The sequence below is a fragment of the Scomber scombrus genome, chromosome 16, assembly GCF_963691925.1.
Source record: "Scomber scombrus chromosome 16, fScoSco1.1, whole genome shotgun sequence".
NCBI lineage: Eukaryota > Metazoa > Chordata > Actinopteri > Scombriformes > Scombridae > Scomber > Scomber scombrus.
Window position 1 is genome coordinate 16,113,703 of NC_084985.1, and position 22,210 is coordinate 16,135,912.

At 37.3% G+C, this 22,210-nt stretch overlaps 1 protein-coding gene across 3 annotated transcripts in view; it reads right to left on the bottom strand.

Moving 5' to 3' along the window:
- LOC133995859 (uncharacterized) overlaps positions 1–21,021 on the bottom strand; it is a 35,953-nt gene extending 14,932 nt beyond the window's left edge. Inside the window, exons 1-32 of one of the 3 annotated variants that reach the window (XM_062435366.1) lie at positions 20,936–21,021; positions 20,578–20,650; positions 16,292–16,360; positions 15,805–15,829; positions 15,631–15,648; positions 13,992–14,057; positions 13,547–13,683; positions 13,341–13,457; positions 12,406–12,463; positions 12,265–12,312; positions 11,668–11,736; positions 11,410–11,549; positions 10,717–10,845; positions 10,540–10,597; positions 10,364–10,444; positions 9,915–9,970; positions 9,714–9,782; positions 9,579–9,603; positions 9,455–9,484; positions 9,075–9,152; positions 8,841–8,980; positions 8,450–8,566; positions 8,264–8,321; positions 7,940–7,984; positions 7,779–7,835; positions 7,376–7,524; positions 3,275–3,379; positions 3,114–3,162; positions 2,919–2,999; positions 1,979–2,659; positions 1,820–1,894; positions 1,087–1,223 (exon numbers count right to left, since the gene is read on the bottom strand). In XM_062435366.1, the coding sequence (XP_062291350.1) occupies positions 1,087–1,223; positions 1,820–1,894; positions 1,979–2,659; positions 2,919–2,999; positions 3,114–3,162; positions 3,275–3,379; positions 7,376–7,524; positions 7,779–7,835; positions 7,940–7,984; positions 8,264–8,321; positions 8,450–8,566; positions 8,841–8,980; positions 9,075–9,152; positions 9,455–9,484; positions 9,579–9,603; positions 9,714–9,782; positions 9,915–9,970; positions 10,364–10,444; positions 10,540–10,597; positions 10,717–10,845; positions 11,410–11,549; positions 11,668–11,736; positions 12,265–12,312; positions 12,406–12,463; positions 13,341–13,457; positions 13,547–13,683; positions 13,992–14,057; positions 15,631–15,648; positions 15,805–15,829; positions 16,292–16,360; positions 20,578–20,604 (2,994 nt within the window). In that variant the 5' untranslated portion in view covers positions 20,605–20,650; positions 20,936–21,021. Of the gene's footprint in view, positions 1–1,086; positions 1,224–1,819; positions 1,895–1,978; positions 2,660–2,918; positions 3,000–3,113; positions 3,163–3,274; positions 3,380–7,375; positions 7,525–7,778; positions 7,836–7,939; positions 7,985–8,263; positions 8,322–8,449; positions 8,567–8,840; positions 8,981–9,074; positions 9,153–9,454; positions 9,485–9,578; positions 9,604–9,713; positions 9,783–9,914; positions 9,971–10,363; positions 10,445–10,539; positions 10,598–10,716; positions 10,846–11,409; positions 11,550–11,667; positions 11,737–12,264; positions 12,313–12,405; positions 12,464–13,340; positions 13,458–13,546; positions 13,684–13,991; positions 14,058–15,630; positions 15,649–15,804; positions 15,830–16,291; positions 16,361–20,577; positions 20,912–20,935 lie in introns of those variants that run through there. The other 2 variants (XM_062435365.1, XM_062435367.1) reach the window with 2 other exon arrangements.
- Between the last annotated feature and the right edge of the window lie 1,189 nt (positions 21,022–22,210).

A 22,210-nucleotide genomic window follows, 5' to 3' on the forward strand; every position in this document is an offset into this window, starting at 1 on the left:
CATTATCACTTCTTTTATAACACTCGGATGCTACGGCAACATGACCCCTTTGTGCATTTATCCTAGCATGAATTGTGCCACTGCTATTTCTGAAAAATGCAATATGTGTATCTGCCATGTAAAGATTGTAATAGAAATACTTCAATGACTGAACATATACGGTGTCCACAAAGTCTCTTTACAATTTAAAAATTCATTACAAAAGCAATTGATGAGATATGTTAATCAGATTTGTTCTATGAACTCAGTGGGTATCAAAGTTTTTAAATCACATTGCATTTGTGTATCGTGTATCGACCAAAGATACAGGACATCAACGACCTGAAGCAAAAGATCACTGATGCCGTTGCCACCATTGATGAGGCTATTTTACAGCCTACATGGCAAGAAATCGAGTACCGTCTTGGTGTGCTTCATGCAACTAATGGTGGCCATATAGAGGTGTTTTAAATGATTACATTTCCACAGATTTGTCTATTCATTTGCTTTTCTAATAAAAGTGTTAAATTGTAAAGAGACTTTATGGACACCCTGTATATCCAACAAAGAAAGGGAAGCAGTGTCTTGTAGGATAGGTTTGGATTTTCTCAAGTCTATCTTAATATAATATAAAATGTTACATATACACTGAAAGAGTTATTGATCACTTCAAGTAATCATCCTGCAGTTACTGGCCGTGAAATAATTAACCTGCATAGACTGACCAAATGGTGTTCAACTGAAACTAGCAGCTTCTGCTGTGACAAAGACACCCAACCAATTTGGCTGACACATGGAGGTTTTCCCCGCAGCAAATCTACGTAGGTGCCAGAATGTATTTCTCAGTCGGAGTTCAGCAAAGAAACACTGTCCATGGGGACGTCAAGACTAAAACAACTTTAACTTCCTATTATTTTGCGAACTTCCTATTATTTTGCCAACATGGAATAAATATTTGCACAGGTGAGTAGGTCTTTCCTTCCATTTCTTGGAGTCACTCAAGCATGGAGAGGAGGAATGACTACATGGATCAATAAATCTTTCAACATACATGTGACAGTATTGTACTATGATAGCGCCTGTTCCCATCCTCTAACATTTACTCACCACCAGATACATCTTCTGGTGATCAAATCCAGTAACATGGCAGATGATATCCTTCTCTGGGATCTTCAGAGAGCAGCACTCACAGAGGTAGATGGGGTCACGCTGATCACCATTGCATTCAAAAAGTGCACCCAAGCCTGTAAGATACATTGTTCACCATTAAAGGTGTGTTATCAATCTTCCATCTGGCTAGCAGGTTTCTTCACAGATATAGTGTAATTGTAAAATTAATTAAGCTCAGATAAATGTAAAACATACAACTTAATAACAATGTTATGAGAAATCACATTGAGAGAATTTCTTCCTGTGAAGGAAATCTTATATCTAATCTGTTTTTCTGATGTAGTATGTACAAATTGTGAGCACAATTTACTCTCTGTCTGAATGTGTGTTTGAATGAACTGTCTGGGTAAATAGCGCTGAACTCAATGACTGGTCATAAACAAACTGAATGTTTTGGAACATGGGACAGTAGATTAAGTTTGAGCAGTTTGTCTGTAGTAGATCTCAGGACAGACATCGATTGCTAACCATCAGCGTCATTAGTGTGTATTTAAAGGCCAGTCTCACAGTCAACGGGTGTCTAGACTCTTGACGCCATCTAGGCTGAGAGGCTGATCTTCAGTCTTGTAAATAAAAATAAAAAAATGAAGGAAGTATCTAGCAATTATTGCTGACAAGTAAGGTCTCAGAGCACAGGGGAAAAAAGGAAGGAAAAAAAGAAACCACTGACCAATCACAGTCTCTCGGCTCTTTTGCTTGATGTACTGCCACAACTTAACCACTGGTTGGTTCTCATCAGTAGTGACTGTAATCACAATCATAGACTGAGATATTTTCACAGAAACACTGAGAACACTACACTACAAACTTTAATGTGACATCTACATACCTTCATCAATCTGACTCGATTTACAACTTTCTTCTTTATCTGCTATGATCGCCTCCCTTTGTCCACAACCTGCCGTTTTTTGGGATTCTTCACAAGATGCATCTTCTTTGGAGGTGAGTCTCTGTCTTTTTTTACCCATTTCTCTGTCCACATGTTCATCAGAACCTGTGTCCTGTGGTTTTTCAGTCATGTTTATTGGCCTCTTTCTTTCATTTGCTTGGTGCATGTAATTCTTCAAGGCATCTTTGCTTGTGGTGCCTTCTTTTTCCATCTCTGCTGCATCACCTTGGCTAGTGTTCTGACAGCTTTCTTGAGTCTCCTCACTTAGTTTTCTTGTTGTCGGTTTTGTAGGCTCCTCCTCCACCTCCTTCTTTATCGTTTGGCATTTCTCACTGACTTCATTCTTCATCTCCTCTGAACTGGTTTTTGAAAACCGCTCTCTTCCCTTCTCCGATTCTTTTTCACTCTGTGGAAGAGTTTCCTCCGTAGCTATCGCTTTTTCTCCAATTTTATTGCTGATTTCATCATCAACTTCTGCTTTAATATTTTTCAGGGTGGTCTCACTACTGTCTGTTGACTTTTGACTGGTCTTTGTCGCAGATGCCTCCATTATCCTGCTGTTTTTCGGATTGTTCTCTCCCACAGGGATCTTGCCCACTTCATTCAGAGTTTCTCTGGGGACTGAGAAACAATAGAAATACATTTAATTATAATTATCACAATGTTTGTATTCACTGATTCACTGTGCTATTCTTTTTTAGTGATTTTTTTTATTGTAGATTTTAACCAACTTGTGATACACTTGTGATATACTTCTTAATAGCCAAAAAGAAAAATAATTTCATCAAACACTACTAAAAAAAATATTTCCATAGTTTCACTAGTTGGGGTCAGGGTGCAGTATGCATATAAAATAACCTTCATATTTGACTGGTCTTACCCAACTTCACATTGGTAATAATTCGAGGTTTAAGCTTTCCTTTGCCTTCTCTCTTTTTTGCACATGCCAGGATGCTTGTTGCTGAAACGTAAACAGTAAAAGAACAGTGTGGAAAACAGGCCACAATATAACTGACAATGTGGAGCATTGCACAATATAACTGACAATGTGGAGCATTGCATTACAAATACTCACCTGTCTGGTAGGAGCAGGGCTCCCATATGGGCTTGTCCAACTTTATTACCTTTGAAGGCAGAAAATGTTCAAACAAAATCATGAGCACATGACTACAGGAGATGCCACAGTAGATTTAAATTATGTTCTGGTGCATAAATTCAATGTTTGCTACTGAATACCTGTACATGTGATATCGGGTGAATACGTGCTGCCTGTTTTGCCAAGTCCAGTAATGTCTCCGCATTCACAGTTTCGGCATTCAGCGAGCATTGGTGGAATTGGTTCTGCACACACAATTACACATGCACACGTTTCAGCTGCATGTTAAACACTCTTGTTGGACAATATCCTTATATAATATCTGATTACCATAGACATTCAGACTTATCTTCTGTATTGTCATTACTGTACTTGTGTTTTCATCAGCCCCAAGACTGACAAAAGACACATAATATGTAATATATCTAGCATTGGATGGTGACATTACAGTGTACACATTTTTTGCCATTTGGAAAACCAATTGTATATACACAGTGAATAATCCCAGTATACTGGAACGTAGTGCAAAACAAATACGTATATATCTACCACATTTATTATTTACTCATTTCTGTTGTGACCACCACCAACTGCTGCTGCAAATTTTACCCAGAACAGAAAATATTGGTGTAATCCACAAATGTCAATATTCTTGATAATTTGCATGTAATTTATATGCCAAATAAACAATTTAAGGCCTAATACTGACCCCTGTGGGACTCCACAAGTAATATCTAAACAGTCAAATGCACAAATTGTTGCCTTTTTACTCTATCGCTTTTCAATCAATTCAGTTCTATCCGTCCGACACCATCACTTTCCATTTTGTAACCAATGGTATCAAATGTTTTTTTTAGTATCTATTGATACCCAATGTGAGCATGATTGGTCTGTGCTGATCCTGAAGACGCAAATATGAGAAGAAACAAGTTCTCTTCAATGCAGGTTAAATAAGAGCTCAGGTCATAAGGCTAGTGCTATACATACGTGCCATTACATAAGGGGGTAACCTAAACAAAATATGATCACGGGGCCTGGCCAAGTATTTTTGTCCAAATCCTGTAGCGCCTTCCCTTAAGCTTAGAAACCCTTGATCTCAGGCCTTTCTCTCACTGAGTGATTTATCATACTGTAAGTTATGTATGGAGGATAGTTGTAAAATACATACTAACAAGCACACTGTATACTTTTTTATTATGTATACAAGATCTCCGTCCTGACTCACCAGTGCCTCTTAGGCAATGCCCCCCCCCCCTGAAAGAACCCCACTAACCTCAATTCGACCCCTCTGCTCTACAAATTCAAATCGCCTCCTTCTCCAAGACTACACTCAGCACTATGGGTGATCAAGCTTTTTGTTTTGCTGCCCCTCATCTGTGGAACGCCCTTCCCGAACAGCTGAGGGCGCCACAGTCAATTGAGACTTTAAAAATAGATCTTTTGTATTTTAATTATTTTCTGATGTTTTATGTTTTGTTTGTCTTGTAGCACTTTGAGTTTTACTTTGGACATGTAAACTGCTTTATAAATCAAATGTATTATTAACTGTTTATTTCTTCTATTAACTCCATTAATGCCATAGATGTTGATCTGTTTGTTCTTAATCCATACAGTACTGACTGTCCATCAACAATGTATGCTTCTCATTGAAATTGTCCAAACTAGGTTTTTTCAATATCCTGGGGAACAGGGAAAGTAAAGACACAGGCCTATAATTGATAAAGTGATGTCTACCCCCAGCTTTATATAATGAGATAACTTAAGTAGTTTTCATTTTACATGGAAATGCATCAGTTCTGAATAACAGGTTACAGATTTAAGTTAGTGGGTTTACATCAACGATTTTCTTGACTAAAGTCATATCAGCTTCATTCCATTAAGCATGTGTTTACACTTGCTAACAGTTTCCATAATTTAATTTTCTTCTATGGCTCTCAGAAAAAATTAGTTTGGATTTCTATCTCTATAGCCCCCACCACCCAATTTTCTGCTGATCATTGATTCCACTACATACATGCCCCAATAACTTTAAAGTAAGCATCTCAACTCAAGACAATATAAATGAGGCTTGAGTATGAAAAATAAAAAATACCAACTTGAGTAATGGGTTTGTTTGTTTTTTACATACAAATATAATTCAAACAACTTCCACCACCCTCATCTTGAACCCCTCAAAGCTAAATGCAAGGTAGGCTACATTTAAAGCTAACTTAGTAATGAAAGCTACGGCTAACCAAGCTACATTAGCGATTATTTTCTTCAGATATCAATCTCAAATACTTTTCTGATTAATCATTTAACCTGTAAAATATCCAATCACTGCACAAGCTGACTTAAAATAGCTTGCGCCCCCCCCCCCCCCCTATATCTTTTCAGTTTAACATTACTGTGATGATGCTAACATTAGCGCGTTATAATTGGGAAAAGCAGCAAATATAATACTTACACTTGAGAAGCTAGAATAGCGAGTGTTTTGGCCATTTTGAAAAATTCATAGGTTATCAAACTCGAAATTCATAGATTGTCAACTAATTTGATTAACAATAACCAACTCACCTGCATGCCAGTTTAGCTCATCACAATTCCACTGCTGTTGCTAGACCTGAGGTTTCCCCATTAAAAAGGTTTTTATAATATATAGTTATTGTTGTATAACATAAAATATACACACCCTGTTTGGCTATGTCTTCTTCACACACAGTCCTTTTATGACTTTCCAGTATTTGAAAATGTAGTTTCTTCAAAAGACCACAAGAAATGCACTAAATGTGTTTTTATGAATTTCCATTCCAGATTTCTATCAGTTTGTTTACTTTTGTCCAGAAGTAGGGTGAACTCAGAGTGATGAGATCATTACACAAATTATAATAAAAATACATTTTAAAAAATCTAATTAATGGACTTGATGTATATTATTGTATGTTCATGTTAACTGTATGTATTGAATACATTGTATAGAGTGTGGAGCCTTATGTGAAATACAATGTATCCTTAGTCAACAAACTATGTGCAGAGTTTGGTTCAGGTACCATCAGCTACAGAAACAGGCAGGGCTCTCCCTGAAGAGAAAATGCTCTGTTCGCTATGTGATTTAGGTGAGACTGAAGACAAAGTCCATTTTATGTTTTATTGAACATTGTATAATTATTTATGTAACTATTCTTGCTATTTTTTTCTGGATGAATGGTTATTTTAAAGAAAATACTTAAACTGTGTTTTTAGAAAGAATTATATAATAATTTATTTGTGGAGCTTGTTGCAAAAGAAATGTATTTGTTTGTAATGTAAAGGATGTCAACTTTGTGATCTTTTCCTGATTCCCAAATGTCTTGAAATTTTCACCATTAATTATTGACTTCACAAAAAATGGCAGACTGCCTGGACTGATCCCTCATCCACCAGTGGTACATAATCTTATTGACAACATTATTTACAAGCTAATTGTTAAGGTAAATAATTAGAAAATGGCACATGGCACAGAGCCTTTATTCAATTTCATGCTCAGCAGATCACAGTCATTTGATTAACAGTTGCCTTTTCCTGTTGGCGTGCTTCCAGCAGACATACTCCCTACATCTCATATCCCTTTGATGTTGGCAATCATGGTGATCTCGGTTCCATCCAATTTCTGGGTGGAGGTATTACTTTCCGCAGCAAATACTTAGTACATATGAAGTACCACTAGCGTCTCACAGTGACTTCTAACTTATAATTTGCAGAATTATTCATATAATGATCACTAATTGTCATACTTGCTAACACAGTACTTTGATTATTGTGGCTATGGAATCAATTTTCTTGCTGGAGGCCCCAAAAAATTCTCCCACAGTCTGGACTGTAACTCACCTAATCTACCCCCTACAGCACCAACTACCTGTGACAGGCTACATTTCAATCCTCTACATTATGTCCTGTACAAATGGCAGAATTCACAATAAAGTTGACTTAGATTTTTTGCTGAAACTAACCTCACCAATAACATGTATGCAGCATGATCAGGGGCTAAAATGGACAATTGCAATTACTCCATCATTTCCAAGATGACATTACTTTAAAAATGGAACAACTAACAATTTAAAAGCTTGTAGAAACAGTGCATGAGATCATTGAATTTTTTTTAACATGACATACTGTGCCGTTTTGAGTGCCTTTGTACTGCAGAGTTCAGAGTAATAATAAGATCAAGCAATCACCATGAATGAAATAAAATGCACTAAGAAGTGTTAACTAAAAACACTCACCAGAAATGTTGTAACATGTTCCGAACTGAACACATGTGCGTAACATTCATCTTCTGACAGCCTCTTAACACAGAGCAAACACAGAAATGCCATTTCTGTGGGCTGATGATGACTGAAACACACGTCATGCATGACCAGAAACTGATTACCTACAATGATGAGGTGAAGAAAAAAAGTCAGAAACATCCACATTGTGGGTTGAGGATTGTGTTCAATGCTACTGAAGTCAAAGGTGCTTGTTTAGGCTTTTCTATAATTTTGCAAGGAGGAGAATTCTTTCATCGCTCTTGTCGTTGTCTCATACTGGACCTACTATTGTGTGAAATGAATATGCAAAATCAAGAAAACATATTTATCAATGATTAACCAGCTTCATAGTGCACTTCTGATACGTGCCACTCACCCAGCAGAGGAAACCTCTCATTCTCTTGGAGTTTGCTGTACGTTTCACGTGGTGGAACTAAACAGACATAAAACAGGCATATGTGCACAAGTCAGATGAATGTAATCAGGTCAATAATTTCATTTATGTAATTACGGAGAAGCAATGCTTTTACCACTTACCTTGGCGCATTAAGAAAGCGTGGTGTAGTTCAAGTCTCTCCATCACTGCAGACACAGTCAAGAAAGAGACGCAATACAGCTTCATATCTCATGTTTAGAGTAGGCTTGGCAACAGGCACAACCAAATCCAATTCATTAAATTCTCATTGAGCACAAATCACCATTTGCTTCATAAAATAATGTGGCTAAAAAGATACAGGTACAAGCCAAAATGTCGTTTTGGCATTAATTGATGACATCTCAAAACACAAGATGTTCTAATTAAAACAAGAGAAAAAGATACAGCACGTTTGTACCTAACTAGCTTTGATTAAGTTTACCCACCTTTGCTGTAAATAGGTGGGCTGAGGTCATTCAACACCCAGATAGGGACATCAAGTATCTGAGAAAAGAACGGTGTTAACAGCGTGCTATGTATCTGTTAAAATCACTTGTGTACATCTCTGAACCAAAGTGAACATGTTAGTAGAGAAAAAAAGTATGTTTGTGTTCTGTGAATTGGTCTTTTACCTTCATCATGTGACTGCCTTCTTTTTTGCTCTCCTCCTCGCACACCGCTGATCTCATGGCTTCCACATCCAGATGGTCCTTCCAGCCAAACGGCAGCTGCCAGGGATTCTGGTAGAACTAAAAAATAAGGGCAAGAGATGGCCATTGCATTAATGTTTTCACTACTTCATTGTTTTACCCAACACTTTATCATGTGTTTAAGGCAGTCTCAAACTACAGACTGAATATAATTACCTGGATATGTAATATAAATGTATGACAACAACGACACATACACATCAGTTGCAAATACACACAAATTTGTGTTACAGCTTCAACATCATTTAAATTGCTTGGACATTACTGTGGTCAACACAAATCATTTGAAGAAATAACTTTAATAAAAGCTCACCATTGTGTGTATGAGATGTTTTCGAGAGTCCATGTGTTTTATGATACATGACTCAGAGAAACTGGCCTCACAAGCAAAGCACACATAAATAGGTTCAGACTGATCCTGAGTGCTGATACAGGTCACAACCAGGGACACGCCTAAACACACAAGCAAATACCAAAAAAGTAGTATGAAATTACACATTGTTGTTATTTATATTAATACTTAAACGACAACAAGTGGGTAGCTCACCGACAACTGGGCGTTCTTCCCTTGACTTATTTTTGAGGTAACTGTATAAGCTCATATAGGGTTTCCAACCTGCACACTCTGACAGAAAAGAGGGTAAAGAGAAACTAATACATGAACAACTTTATAAAATCAACTTCGACTTTGTGCCCCATTTTCCCATATTTAGCAGAGATTATTCAGATGAACACTAGTCAATTTCTGGAAATGTTCATACCATTAATCATTGAGACAAAATTAATGAATTTAAAATGCAAAGCTCGGTGTGTGATGCTGCATCAGCACGATGATTAGTTTCAGACCTTTTGACCAACATTACTCCCTGTATTGTTTTAAACTAATAAAGTGTTTCATCGTGTTTTAAAAGAAGGAGAAAAATGTACCTGTTTGGTTGAAACCATATTCTTCATTAGCTGTAAGTAAGAATGACATCAGTAAACACTGTAGCACATTTATAATCACTGTCACATCACACAAAATACAGGAAATGAGAAAAGTGAACGATACCTTTGCCAAATAATCTCTTCAACGCCTGGGGAAGAACATTACAAAAAGATCTCATGTAAGGTCATATTTTGTAGCACATCATGAATAATAAATCCTGATGACTTTCTGTTGTAATATATGAAAATGTTGATTTACCTGTTGGTGTTCCCCCTGAAACACGTGCTGGAAATACTGATGGGGACTTATAAAGATCATGTTGCAGTCCTGTCATAAGACACAAGGGTGAAACTAATGAAAAATCCAGCAGTGTATTAGACAAGCTTGTTCCTCACAACATGGATTATAGTTGATACAGTAACAATATTCAGGATACTGTAGTGAAATAAATGTCTTCACCTGACAACGCAGTCTTACAGGCGTCATCGCAGGCTTCACTGATGCAGTAGAGAGCTCTACAAAAGGAAAAACAAAGTCCTACTTCATTCAGTGGTAATTATTTGGATTAAAATGGACAATCAGAAAAGTCAAATGATATTGACACTGGTTTGAGAGTTACAAGTATTTAACATTTCCATGGCAACAGCTGACATTAGTTTAACAGTTTGATACGAATATACATCATCCGTTCTGCAAAAGGGGCTGTTTGAGCCTGCTTTCACAACATTTAAGTGCAATTCGCAAACAAAATTTTACAATTAGTTTAATTTTTGTCTTTCAATTGGAACTTTTTGAAGAGAAAATGGGAAAAACAATTTGTCTAACTATCTCAATGTAAGATAAGTCCCAAACAAGATAATTGGTCCACTGGAAAAACTCCAACTAGTCAGCAATGAAATAATACACACCAAGCTTCTTCCCCGGTGTGATGCTTGTAACCAAGCTGCCCTCCATGTTTCCCTTTGTGATGGCTTCCAGTTTCTTCAAAGCTAAAAGTCACCATAGGCTGAATTAATAAACACATCATAGTTTCCATTAATCCACTACGCTAAGAGAAATACAGCATATCAACTAAAATACCAACCTTCTGCATAACAGGAGAAGTTTACTGATGTGAATACATCAGGCTCCAGATTCACTTGCTATTAAGACAAAGCCACACAGTGTCACATCACATGAATACAAAGAAAAGCATCAGTTAGGGCATACTGAAACAAGTGCACTTATTAGACTGTGCATGCAGTAAAATAAGCTCCATTACCTTTATATCAGCATTTTCAGTTCCATGAATTTCCAGTGTCTGCCTTGCAAAATTAAGCATATCTGAGGCAAAGGAGTTGTCAAAAGTGTAGCATTCCTTTGACAGCAAAGTGGAGGGGTGCCACGCTTTCTGCACAAATTAAAACCGATATGAATTACGTTTGCCCAACAACAACATTACCAATAGTGTGGTGCAAATTGTAAAAGTTATCAGAGTCACAATCAATACTGTTAGGCTGAGGAGGGACAGAATTATTTTACCCAAACGGTGTAAAGAAGTCTTAAAAATCCTCTGGTGTTGAGCAAGGTCTTTGTACATTAGTTGTCACATACACCACAGATGTGGTGTTCGCAGTGACGTTCATGTATATTCAGCACACAGTCCCTTCTCTCTATTCTATTTTTATTTTATTCAAGCACATATTTTTTGATTTTATTTAGTCAGTTTTAGTTATTGCATATCATATTGCATCTTCATTGTATTTGTTTCTCACCCACAACACATCTATTTTTTGTGATTTATGTGAATTAGCTGCTGTAACACAGCAATTCCCCTTTGGGATTAATAAAGTATTCAATGTAACCATGCCCACCATGACAGATGTTATGTTTATTTTTGCCTCATTAGACCTCTTTAAGATTGTGTGGCAACATATGTTTTAATAATATTCTCAATGGTGTCATGGCTACTTACAAAGTAACAGAAGACGTGGTCAAAGCTCAGGACATGTTTGATGATCATGGAGGCAGCCAAAGTTAGGTTGCAGAGCGTGCAGAGGAACTGGCTCCTCCCAGTGTGTCCAACACAAATGCATTCAACAAGGTGCTGCATGCCTACGACAGGGGAAGAAACTTTAGTACAAAAAGAAAACTGAATTTTGCTTTAATTCAAACGAAAGAAATGCTGTTTTGTTCAATCGGGTGTCATGTTACAGTGTGTACATTTACTGACCGAGAAGTGGATGCTTCCTGTTGCCATCTTTTTGGTAAGTTTGTATCATCTTCCTCTTTGGCCTGCCAGCTAGAAAGGAAATAAGGCACAAGCGAAGGAGCGTAGACTGAAGGAGGAGAGTGGATGTAAGATATGAATACAGATATAGATTGAGAGTCTCACTTTATTAGCCACTTTGGAGCTTTGGATGATATCACATGATTTTCATGAGCAGATTAAGTTTTCTCAGTTGTCACTGAATAGCAGATGTTCAAATGTACATCTTTTCTGATTACTTTTAGACTTCTCATCCACATTGGCTTAAAAGCAGAGGTTTTTAAGCAAACATAGATCATACACATGATATGGTTGAAAGCTCCAGAACAGCTACTCAATGGACTTTGTGGTGAGATTGTTTTCTTGGCTGTGGTTTCCAAGGTAAAGAATGGTCTTTGAACCTCAGCATACATATATTAGTTGGTTGGAGTGATTAATACAAATAGTGATTACATCAAAGGGCCAAAACAATGTTTGACTTTTGGGAAAGGGATGGATTGAACTGTTTATTGAATTCTGAAACTTTAACCTTTTTTATCCTGAGAAAAAAAGTGCACACACCTTCGAGCAGCTTGAGAAGCTTTTCATTTTCACTGAAAAAGTGCATCACTGTGGGAAGAAGCATCAGATCACTTTCATTAACACACAATTTAATAAAGTTCTTAAACAAATATTTTGTGGCAAAATCTTAGGATGACATACCTTCAGAGTAGGTACTTGTTTTACACTTTTCTAACAGCTTTTCAGGCAAATCCAAAAACTACAGAGACAAAAAAAGGTGTAAACAAATTAACTACCTCTATTATTTAAAAATACTACCACCCCAAAAAAAACATAAAGTGTAGCATGACAAATGTAGAGGTTTCACACACTTTTGCTGCCATATGAAGATTTAACCTATAAGACATGAACATTGTGTGCAGAGCAGACACCTTAAGAGAACACACCCCACCTTTAAAACTCTGACCTGGTGCAACTTCTAACCTGTAACCCTACTTTAAAATATACATTTTGTCGTGTCTAATTATTGATAAGTATTTTGTTGTTCAAAAAATGTTGAAGTCCCAAAAAGATTCAATCAGGAATCACCAGGAGTCGTCCAACTGAATGCAGTTAGAGTTTTATTGTCGACAGCCGGAGCCACAACCCGGAGCCACAACACACAGACAGAATCTATGCATAAATGACACAAAGAACTAAAAAATGGGGTCCCTTTTATACTGTCAATATTGCTGACCCCTGCAAAAAGCCCCCCCGGCCTCGAGTTCTGTTATCCTCACTCAGTGCTACCCAATATTACCCACAGCTGCTGTTTACCACAGTTACTTCAATTTCAATATTACCCAATTACTTTTCTTACTGCATTCTTTTTCTATAATAATAAAAATGATAATAAAAGTGTGGTATATATATAATCACATATATTATGGTTTTTATGCTTATTCAATCATAAAGTACTTATACACTCAGTAGATGCAGAATCACACACATTTAACATTTAACACAACATCATTGGTTTTGATTATCATTAGCAATTAATAGTCAACCAACAAATACCCTTATATCAAATACAACCTTATGCATTGTTAGTAACTATCCTCAAAAATTATACTCCACAATTTCCATTAGGTACAAACCTGGAGCTGTTCAGGCCCTCTTCTAGCAACTGCATTTTTGATCCGAGTGCTTAGAATGAGATTCATATTATTGCTGGGCGTCCAGCTGAAACTCAGCACATTTGGGTCAGCATAGTTCTAAAATTAAAAAAAATATAATACATTTTACTAATTGTACTTCCCAATTTTAAACATGGGCTCAGTTTTTAATGCCGTTAGGCACTCACAAAGTAGTTGAAGCTGTGGTCACCAGAGGAGAGGTGTTTTAATATATTGTCTGAATGACACTTTTCCTCACAGATATGGCAAAGGTAAAAAAAGGTTGACGACTCTGGACTGAAGCACACAGTCAGCATAGACAGGCCTAGGAAAAATACAGAAAAGTTACTCCTAACATGTTGAACTTTTCATATCTGCAGCAGCACTGTACATCATCTCACAGGTGATCTTTACATTTCTATTAATGAGAAAGCTGCGATTCGAGTCCAAATTACACACATCAAAAACATGTATGATCAAACATTTATAAAAGTCATAAAAACAAGTACAGAGAATACTTTCATTTTATTCTTTAGCATTGATGATAAGGTGTGCAAACCTTTTTCAATATAGATTTCAAGATTTGTCATATCTGTATTGTATGTCACGTGCACCTAAAGACGCTCTACTCACCTATGATGGGTTGCTTGATTTTATATGTGACTCCTGAACCCGCAACAACAATACAAGGAATTTTGGCTGTAGAGAAAACATATAAGTAAAATAAAAAATGATAACAGTTGAGCTTCACAGGACATCCTGTGATACTTCAATACTACACTTCTAATTGACAGGTAGTGTAATGGACATAATTATTAATTTTATATATGGATTCCAAATACTGAATGTTTGGTATCATACTCAAGTAAACATGTCTTGTCAAAATAATATATGAAACGACCTCATAATCTGATCTGTAGTTATGATAGAAACACTTATTTTCACAAGATTTGTTGTGTTGTATTAACTAAAATGTGAAGTGGAACTTATGGAAACTTTGAACACACTTGTGCCCTGTCTCACTCTTGTAATAGGCTCTGCACCTGGCGCTTATCTCAACGCCTGGCCTTGACGCTAGTCCCTGTTCGTACAAGCTCTCTGCTACACAAGACATATCATCCCCTCTTTGGCCTATACCGGCCCTCTCTTTTCTCCTCTACTGGCCTCCTTTTTTGTTTTACACACAAACTTTCTGCCAACACCACTACTGCCAAACCCTTTGCCTTGATTTTTTCCTTTTAAAACAAAATCCCTTCTTCAAAAAACAACATCATGTTTCAATCTTTCTGATATTGATTTTTTTTTAACAATGTTTCAACCTTAAAATATACCATTATGTTGTGTTTTTCCTCTTACTGGATTTTCTTGAGAATAATGTTAAAATAAGTATATTTGTTGACATGTTTCACACATCTTTTTTTTGGTCTGGTTACATCTATGGGTTACAGTGTAGTGAATTCAATCAGTAAGAGCATATTAAATCACATTAACTCAGCAGGTGTTAACCAAACACTGTTCATTCTTAACCATTTCTCAATCTTGAGTATAGCCTTTACCAAATGCAACTACCATGATTGAATAGTAATGCAACGTTCTAATGAAACATTTACACTACACCATGCTTGAAACACAGCATTCACACAAGGAAAAAACACAGATTTGCGAGGAGAAATGTCCTCCCTTACCCTCATCTGGTCCTAAATCAATACACGAGTCCTTATTTTTACGAATGACGCAGTACACAGTTTGCAGCAGTTGCACTGTGTGTATTTGAACAATCAGCAAAAGTCACCACTGCAAACTTTGCCTACACTGAAGGGGGACTAACTGTAATGGATAACGAAATCTAGATAAGTACCCAAATTGAGCTGGTACTTTGTAATGGAAGAACAGCACACGTTTTGTACCTCATTCCTTTCCTTCAGGAAACAGAGGTTATAGCCATAACATTTTGTTCTCCTGTGTACATGATGACACACAGGAACATAAACCCACACATAAACACATGTCATGGGTGACTGAAAATTCTTGCGAATTGTCTTAAATTACACAGTAATGCACCAAGAAATTCAGCAAGACCCCAGGAAAAGGCAAGTAAACAACACTGCTCTCAAAAAAAAAATTAAATCTACTTTGCAAATGTTTTATCGGCTAATAAATATATTCAAAATGTCTGTTAGGTCTGAAGGGTGAGTAACACTAAATGCAAACAGAAAACACAAAAGAGAACCTTCAACACTAACAAAAAAGGTAGGAGAAGATGCATGCTTACCAGAAGTCTTGAACACATCTAAAAACAGGTTTTTAAAAAAGAAGTAGATGTTACAAGTCAATGTTTTACAGGAACTTAAAGATAATGAAGTGGACATAATGTCTGAATATTAGCATTCAGAAAAAAATAAAGGTAAATGTACACAAAAAGGACAGGTAAAAAAATAAGAATTACCTTTCTGGAAGACTTCTCTCATTTTCTGTAGATAAAGAAGGAAACATGCAGAGTGGTTTATTAATGTTGAGGCAAACACAGCAACAGAAATCTCTGATGCAGGTCTATTCATGACTAGACAGTTAACAGTACAGTCTTTCCATTTCCTGGTCCAGAGCTAACATGTAGCTTTAACTCACTTATCCAGATAACATCTAATGCTGATTATAAGAGTATTAACAAAAGTACACTAACACACCACTGAGTGTATTTTGAAATCTGGTGGTTATCACCTCACAAAAGAAAATCATAAAAATAGAAAGTGAAATGTCCCCATGCATATGTTGTCATTAATTCTAAATTACACAGTGGCTAATAGGGATATGGCTTTATTACCCAAATCTTTGTTTTTAATCTAACCTGTTGAATGGTTCAGAGTTTGAATTTTGTGCTAACCAAAATAAGCTTAAATTAACTAATTTAAATCTACATCAAGTTTAATGCCCACCTGGTGATGTTCCCTGAAGAGCAAATGTTTTTTTAAATTAAAAAAACTCTTAAACTCAGCGTGGCACACCTGCAACAAGAAAAGGAAGGGGAAGAAAAATTACATCAGGAAGTCAGAAAGGAAGTCAAAGTCAGGAAGTTTTCTGTTAAATGCGTCAAGATTTGGACAGTATCCATCTGCAAATCTTGTTCATGTTCACTTCAAATGGGCATTGGAACAGTTTTTCTGGTATTATATAACAGAGCAGCCCCCCGGTAAAGCTCTACATTACACTTCTGTCTCTATAACATCGCCGGCTGTTAGTATGCTTTTTTATAACTATCCTCCATATATAGCATACAGTATTGTTATCACTAAGTGAGAGAGAGGCTTGAGGTCAAATGTCTCCAAAGCTTGATGAAAAGGGCAGTAACATGTTCGGATACTTGGACAGCCCCCAGATCATTTTTTGTTTTTGCTACCCCGCCTTATGTGATGGAGAACAGCTGGCATGCCATAAGCTGGTCCATTCTGTTTGTACATCGCCATTTGACTCATGCATGTAGCTTAAGCTTGCATTGAAGAGAACTCCTTGTTTTGTCTCATCTTTGGGTCTTTAAGATAATCACAGACCAATCATACTCACATGGGCATAAATAGCATAGCAGGAGATTCAGTGATGACGGTAGTAGAGTTTGGTTTTCCCTGTCACTTACTTTGGCTTGACTGTTGCAGTTTGGTCTGCACTGCATCTCCTTCAAAGATGGAGATAAGCATTTTTTCGCCTTGCATGCAAGAACATCACATAGCTTGATTGACAAAGAGGTTAAAAGATCAACCAAAGAAAGATCAAGGAGGCTGTTCACACCCAACACCACAAATCATGTTAGCACAGTGACTATGACGGCATTTAATGGTAGGACATCAAGGCGTCACACAATTCTTCTCCGGCACAGCATCAATGACAAGTTTGGTGGATAAAGCTTTGTGTACTGGATAGGAGTTGTATGACATGTTTTCATGTTGAGTTCTAACAGACAGTCTGAACTGGGGATTGATCAATTCTGGTTTTTAGGACCGGGACAAACTCAGCACCGGCATCAGAATAGATCCAGATTCAAGATTAAGTTGTACAAAAGGAAAACTAAAAAGTATCCATATTGTACTGGCAAACCTATTCTGATTATTTATAACACATGTTATAAAAATTAGGATTATACTGTAAGATGTCTTAAATCATACAATGTGTGTTCCTATTTTTACATGGTTGTTTTGATACTTCCTGTTTCGGCGGTTTGCTGAGACTGGCAGAGAGAGAGTTCAACTCTATGTGTGATGGAGGGTCAGAGACAGGTCAGAGACAGGTCAGGGAGTAAAACTTCTGCTTGTCTACTGATTAAGGGAACTGAAGAACCGTTATGATGTTATCTATGGAATATGTCTGCCTGCGGTTGAGAAACCGTTATGATGCCATCTATGGAAAATGAGTGCAGCCAGAGCCTCTACAGGATATAAACATCCTGTTTTCACTCAACAGGATGCTAACGCCACCCAAACCTATTTTTTAAATAATAAAATAATTATTTCAAAAGTAGATTTGGGTGGGGTGTGTCTCAAGCACATAATAGGTGGAAACCTTGATACTGCCCTCATCCCAATACCGATGGTGTGAATTACATTTTTTATTCAACTGTGCCATCACTTTCCAGAAAGATGTTCTGGTTAATGAACAATCCACAGAACTGTTTTCCTATGCCCTACTTTCTGCCAAACGTATAGACCCCATGAAGAACCAATTTCTCAAAATATTCATACTTTTTCCAACACACCCTCATCAAAAGCCAATATTGAACTGCCTGTTAATATCTGAAGTCACAGTGACAACTTAGTTCATGCTCTCTGATTTCATTATCCAAACTAACTTCCAACTGTCCAAAATGCTGCAACACTGCAGTTGAGAACACACCACAATTAAAAGCGGATTGATTGAAGCCACAGACTGTATCATGAGTTCTCGCAACATTGTAATCAACTTCAACCTGACGTTAGCAGCACATTAGGGGTATAAAAGTAGGCCTACGTCTATTTATCCCAAACCGTTCAGTACGGGATGTTCAACTTGCAACTTTCCTCAGTGCTGTCAACAATAGTTTAATAATCCACTTACTCCAACACACATAATCTCGGAACGTTTTGGAGGCACACCAGAGATGGGAATCTTTGGGAATCTCACAATTCAGGGTTTCAGTGTGGGTTTTTTTCTTTCTTTTAGTCGTCACAGAATCATATGGAGCATTGTAGAGCTTTACTAGTTTCCAAACGTTATGATTTCTAAAGTGGGTGTTGTTGCAAGCAGCATGGCTCTATGAATGGTAATGTCGGTCTGTAGTTGGCGCATCACTCTGATCTAGTGAGAGTAGATGTTTCTGTGATGATCTTCAAGATGGAAGGATGAGACGAAATCAGGAGTTCTTTCTTTAATACAAATTAAATGCGGGCCCGGGCTATATGCATGTAGGAGGCAAATAACGATGAGCGACCGAGAGGGAACAACATATATATAAATGCTGGCATGTCAGGAATTGTAGGGTGGACTATAGTAGTGGCCATCCCCGAAGAGGTAAGAGGTGATGGGGGATTGGATCTATGAGAGTGACAGGGTTACACCTTAGCAGAAAAAAAGGGGTGTGTGTAAAAATGTTACATTTTATCTGAAGTTGTGTTACTACTCCATCAATAGCATATTCAACCATCTGTTGGAAATCCATTAATTTGGAATAGGCCGCCCAATGGGAGGGGGCGATGGAGGAATTTTCCTCAACTCAACAGCCGATCAGGTTTTTCGCCTTCATCATGAGCGACAGATGCTAAGAATATGTTTTGGGTTTCATATATTATCCTATGATTATGTCAAATCCATGTATCACCATATCTTAAATGTGTTTTTATGCGTTATCATATTCACGTTTAAGAGGTTCAAACAAGCCCATATATCCATGTTAGTGAGGAACACTGGTCGTACTCACAGGACCATATATCTTACCACTACTCACACATATAGAGGCATATTTATCATACATAATCTCTGCAAATATTTTATGATAAAATCATAAAGAGGAGGGACTATGTAGAGGCAAATATGTGTGCATCATGGTAAAATGTGAGAACAACAAGAGAGACGAAAGGTCAACAGTTTTGTACATATATTCATAGTCCCCAGATGATGACTCCCTCTGACTTTCCCAATACAGACACCACATCTTATAAGTGGACATCATCCTTTGGTCTGAGCTTTCTAACTACTGTCCTGTCTTTTACAAGATGAGCTCATGATTGTCTTGTAGCCAATAGAGTGAACTCATGATTGTCAGCATTAACAGGGTTTTCACCTGATATTCAAAGTAACTTCTTGTTTATGAACATCTCATCTTTGCCCAGCAACTGAGGTACCGAGTGACACTTTACCCTCCTCGTGGTTGCTGATATAAATAGTAACAACAACAAACACAGAGATGGGGAAATCATCTATGCTCTCCCTGGGATGTTATTCCTTCCCCTTGAGATTTTCATTGCACTGCACAGTTATTGATTATTGATTAAAGAGCCCAGAGAATTAATACTTTTGATCTGTTTTCTCAATTAATTGTCACCTTTACATATTTCACATATTGTGATTATCTCATGACTGTGAGGTTATCGCAATGTCTGGCCAAATATTCCCCAGTTGGTTTTCAGTCTCTCTGTGCTTTCAAAATGTCAGTTAGTCTGGTTTATAAAAACATTATGTAGACTAAAAATAACAGTAGGTTGCAGGCCACTAGGCTATTCCAGGTGAAATAAGGATAAAGAATGTCAATGGTTAAACAATGTTACACCTGAGTGTTGCTTTTCTTAATACAATTAAGAGCATTATGAGCATTTGGGGAACAAATGGTTAGTGTCCCCCACTTAGCATTTGTTCCCTGCTGTCTGCATTGCTCAGGACCCTCTGATATTTATCACAGTGGTTCTCAAACATCTGTCCCAGATTGGGGATCTGGGACAGATCTCATAAGATATCTGCTTTTGATGATTTATTAGGCTACAGAAAGTGTATGAAACTCGTGACCAAAATAGCCACTGTGTTACTTAACGTTTAACGATTTATATAATAATAAATTATATATAGGCTATAATAAATCGCCTTTTGTTGGTAACCCCCTCAAGGAACCCGGAACCCATTGTGAGAACCACTGCTCTAAAAAAAAAAAACAACACAAAGCGCCGTAAAACAATTAAACAAATAGAAGTTGCGTGTTTTGACCCACCTGGCAGGCTAAACGGGGGTGTTCCATGGTCTCGAGTCAGCGGTGCGCAGCAAACAAAACACTCAGAAAGGAACTGAAATTAAAGAAGTTGTCACAACAACATCACTTCAAACATTGTGTCTGGAGAGAAAAACCCCGGTCCACGACGACCGAGCTCATTGCACAAGAGTCCCGATGTAAGTTTCCGTTAACAGTTTCCCGGTATGTAGAATGAGAAATGTAAATTCAAATCTGCAGCAGCTGTTGTAGTTTTCTAAAATGGAGATGGTTGTTCCCGCCCCTCTTCATTTGAGGTCAGAAAACCCCCAGACCCGGGCACAGAATGATGTAACACAGTATTAGGTGCCCTCTTTTATACCTTCGATACTTGGCTGGTGTTTGTGATGTTGCTTTCTCTGTTGTTCAAAAATGTCTTCAGAGTCTCAAAAATCACCAGGAGTCTTCTGAGTTGAGTGCAGTAGAGCAGTTTCCACACACAGACAAGGTCTATGAGCAAAGAGCTAAACATGCCATATTTAGGTGTCCTTTTTTATTTTAGACCTACAAACTCCTCCCATGATAGTATCCCCACGTGCTAACGTGCCAAACATGCCCTAAATATTACACACAAGTTTTCTGCTGACACTTATTTTCCCCTTAGCACTTCTTCAAAATACACTATTATGTTCTGGCATTCTCTTACTGCATTTAAAATAATAATAATAATAATAATAATAATAATAATAATGATAATAATAATAATGTAAACTGATATATATATTTGGTTACATGTTTCACACACTTTCTCATCTGGTTACTTTTCACATCTGTGGGTTACAATACAGCAAACTCAATCAATAGGTGCACATTAAATCAGCAGGTGTAGGATAAATGAGGTGTCTGTTCTGCCTTGGTTTTTGTTCTGTGATATTTTGTGACATTTTATGACATCCTGGGAGATCCTGTGACACTCGAACAGACGTTTACTTAGGTTAAAGATTAAAGTTAGCCATAAAGGACGGGCCAGAGACTATTTCTCCAGACTGACCATTTGTTAAAGCTAGTAATAAATGATGGGCCAGAGGCTGTTTTTCCAGACTGACCATTTGTTTAGAAGGTGGAGTTTTGTTTTAGGAACTATACAGGTGGATCTCAATAAATTAGAATATTGTGGAAAAGTTCATTAATTTCAGTAATTAAGTTTAAAAAGTGAAACTCATATATTATATAGATTCATCACACACAAAGTGAAATATTTCAAGCCTTTATTCGTTTCAATCTTGATGATTATAGCTTACAGCTAATGAAAACCCCAAATTCAGTGTCTCAAAAAATTAGAATATTGTGAAAAAGTTCAATAATGTAGACTCACAGTGTCACATTCTAATCAGCTTATTAGCTCAAAACACCTGCAGAGGTTTCCTGAGCCTTTAGATGATCTGTCAGTCTGGTTCAGTGGGCTTCACAATCATAGGGAAGACTGCTGACTTGACAGTTGTCCAGAAGACAGTCATTGACACCCTCCACAAGGAGGGTAAGCCTCAAAAAGTCATTGCTAAAGAAGCTGGATGTTCACAGAGTGCTGTATCTGAGTGGAAGGAAAAGGTGTGGAAGGAAAAGGTGCACAAGCAACAGGGATAACCGCAGTCTTGAG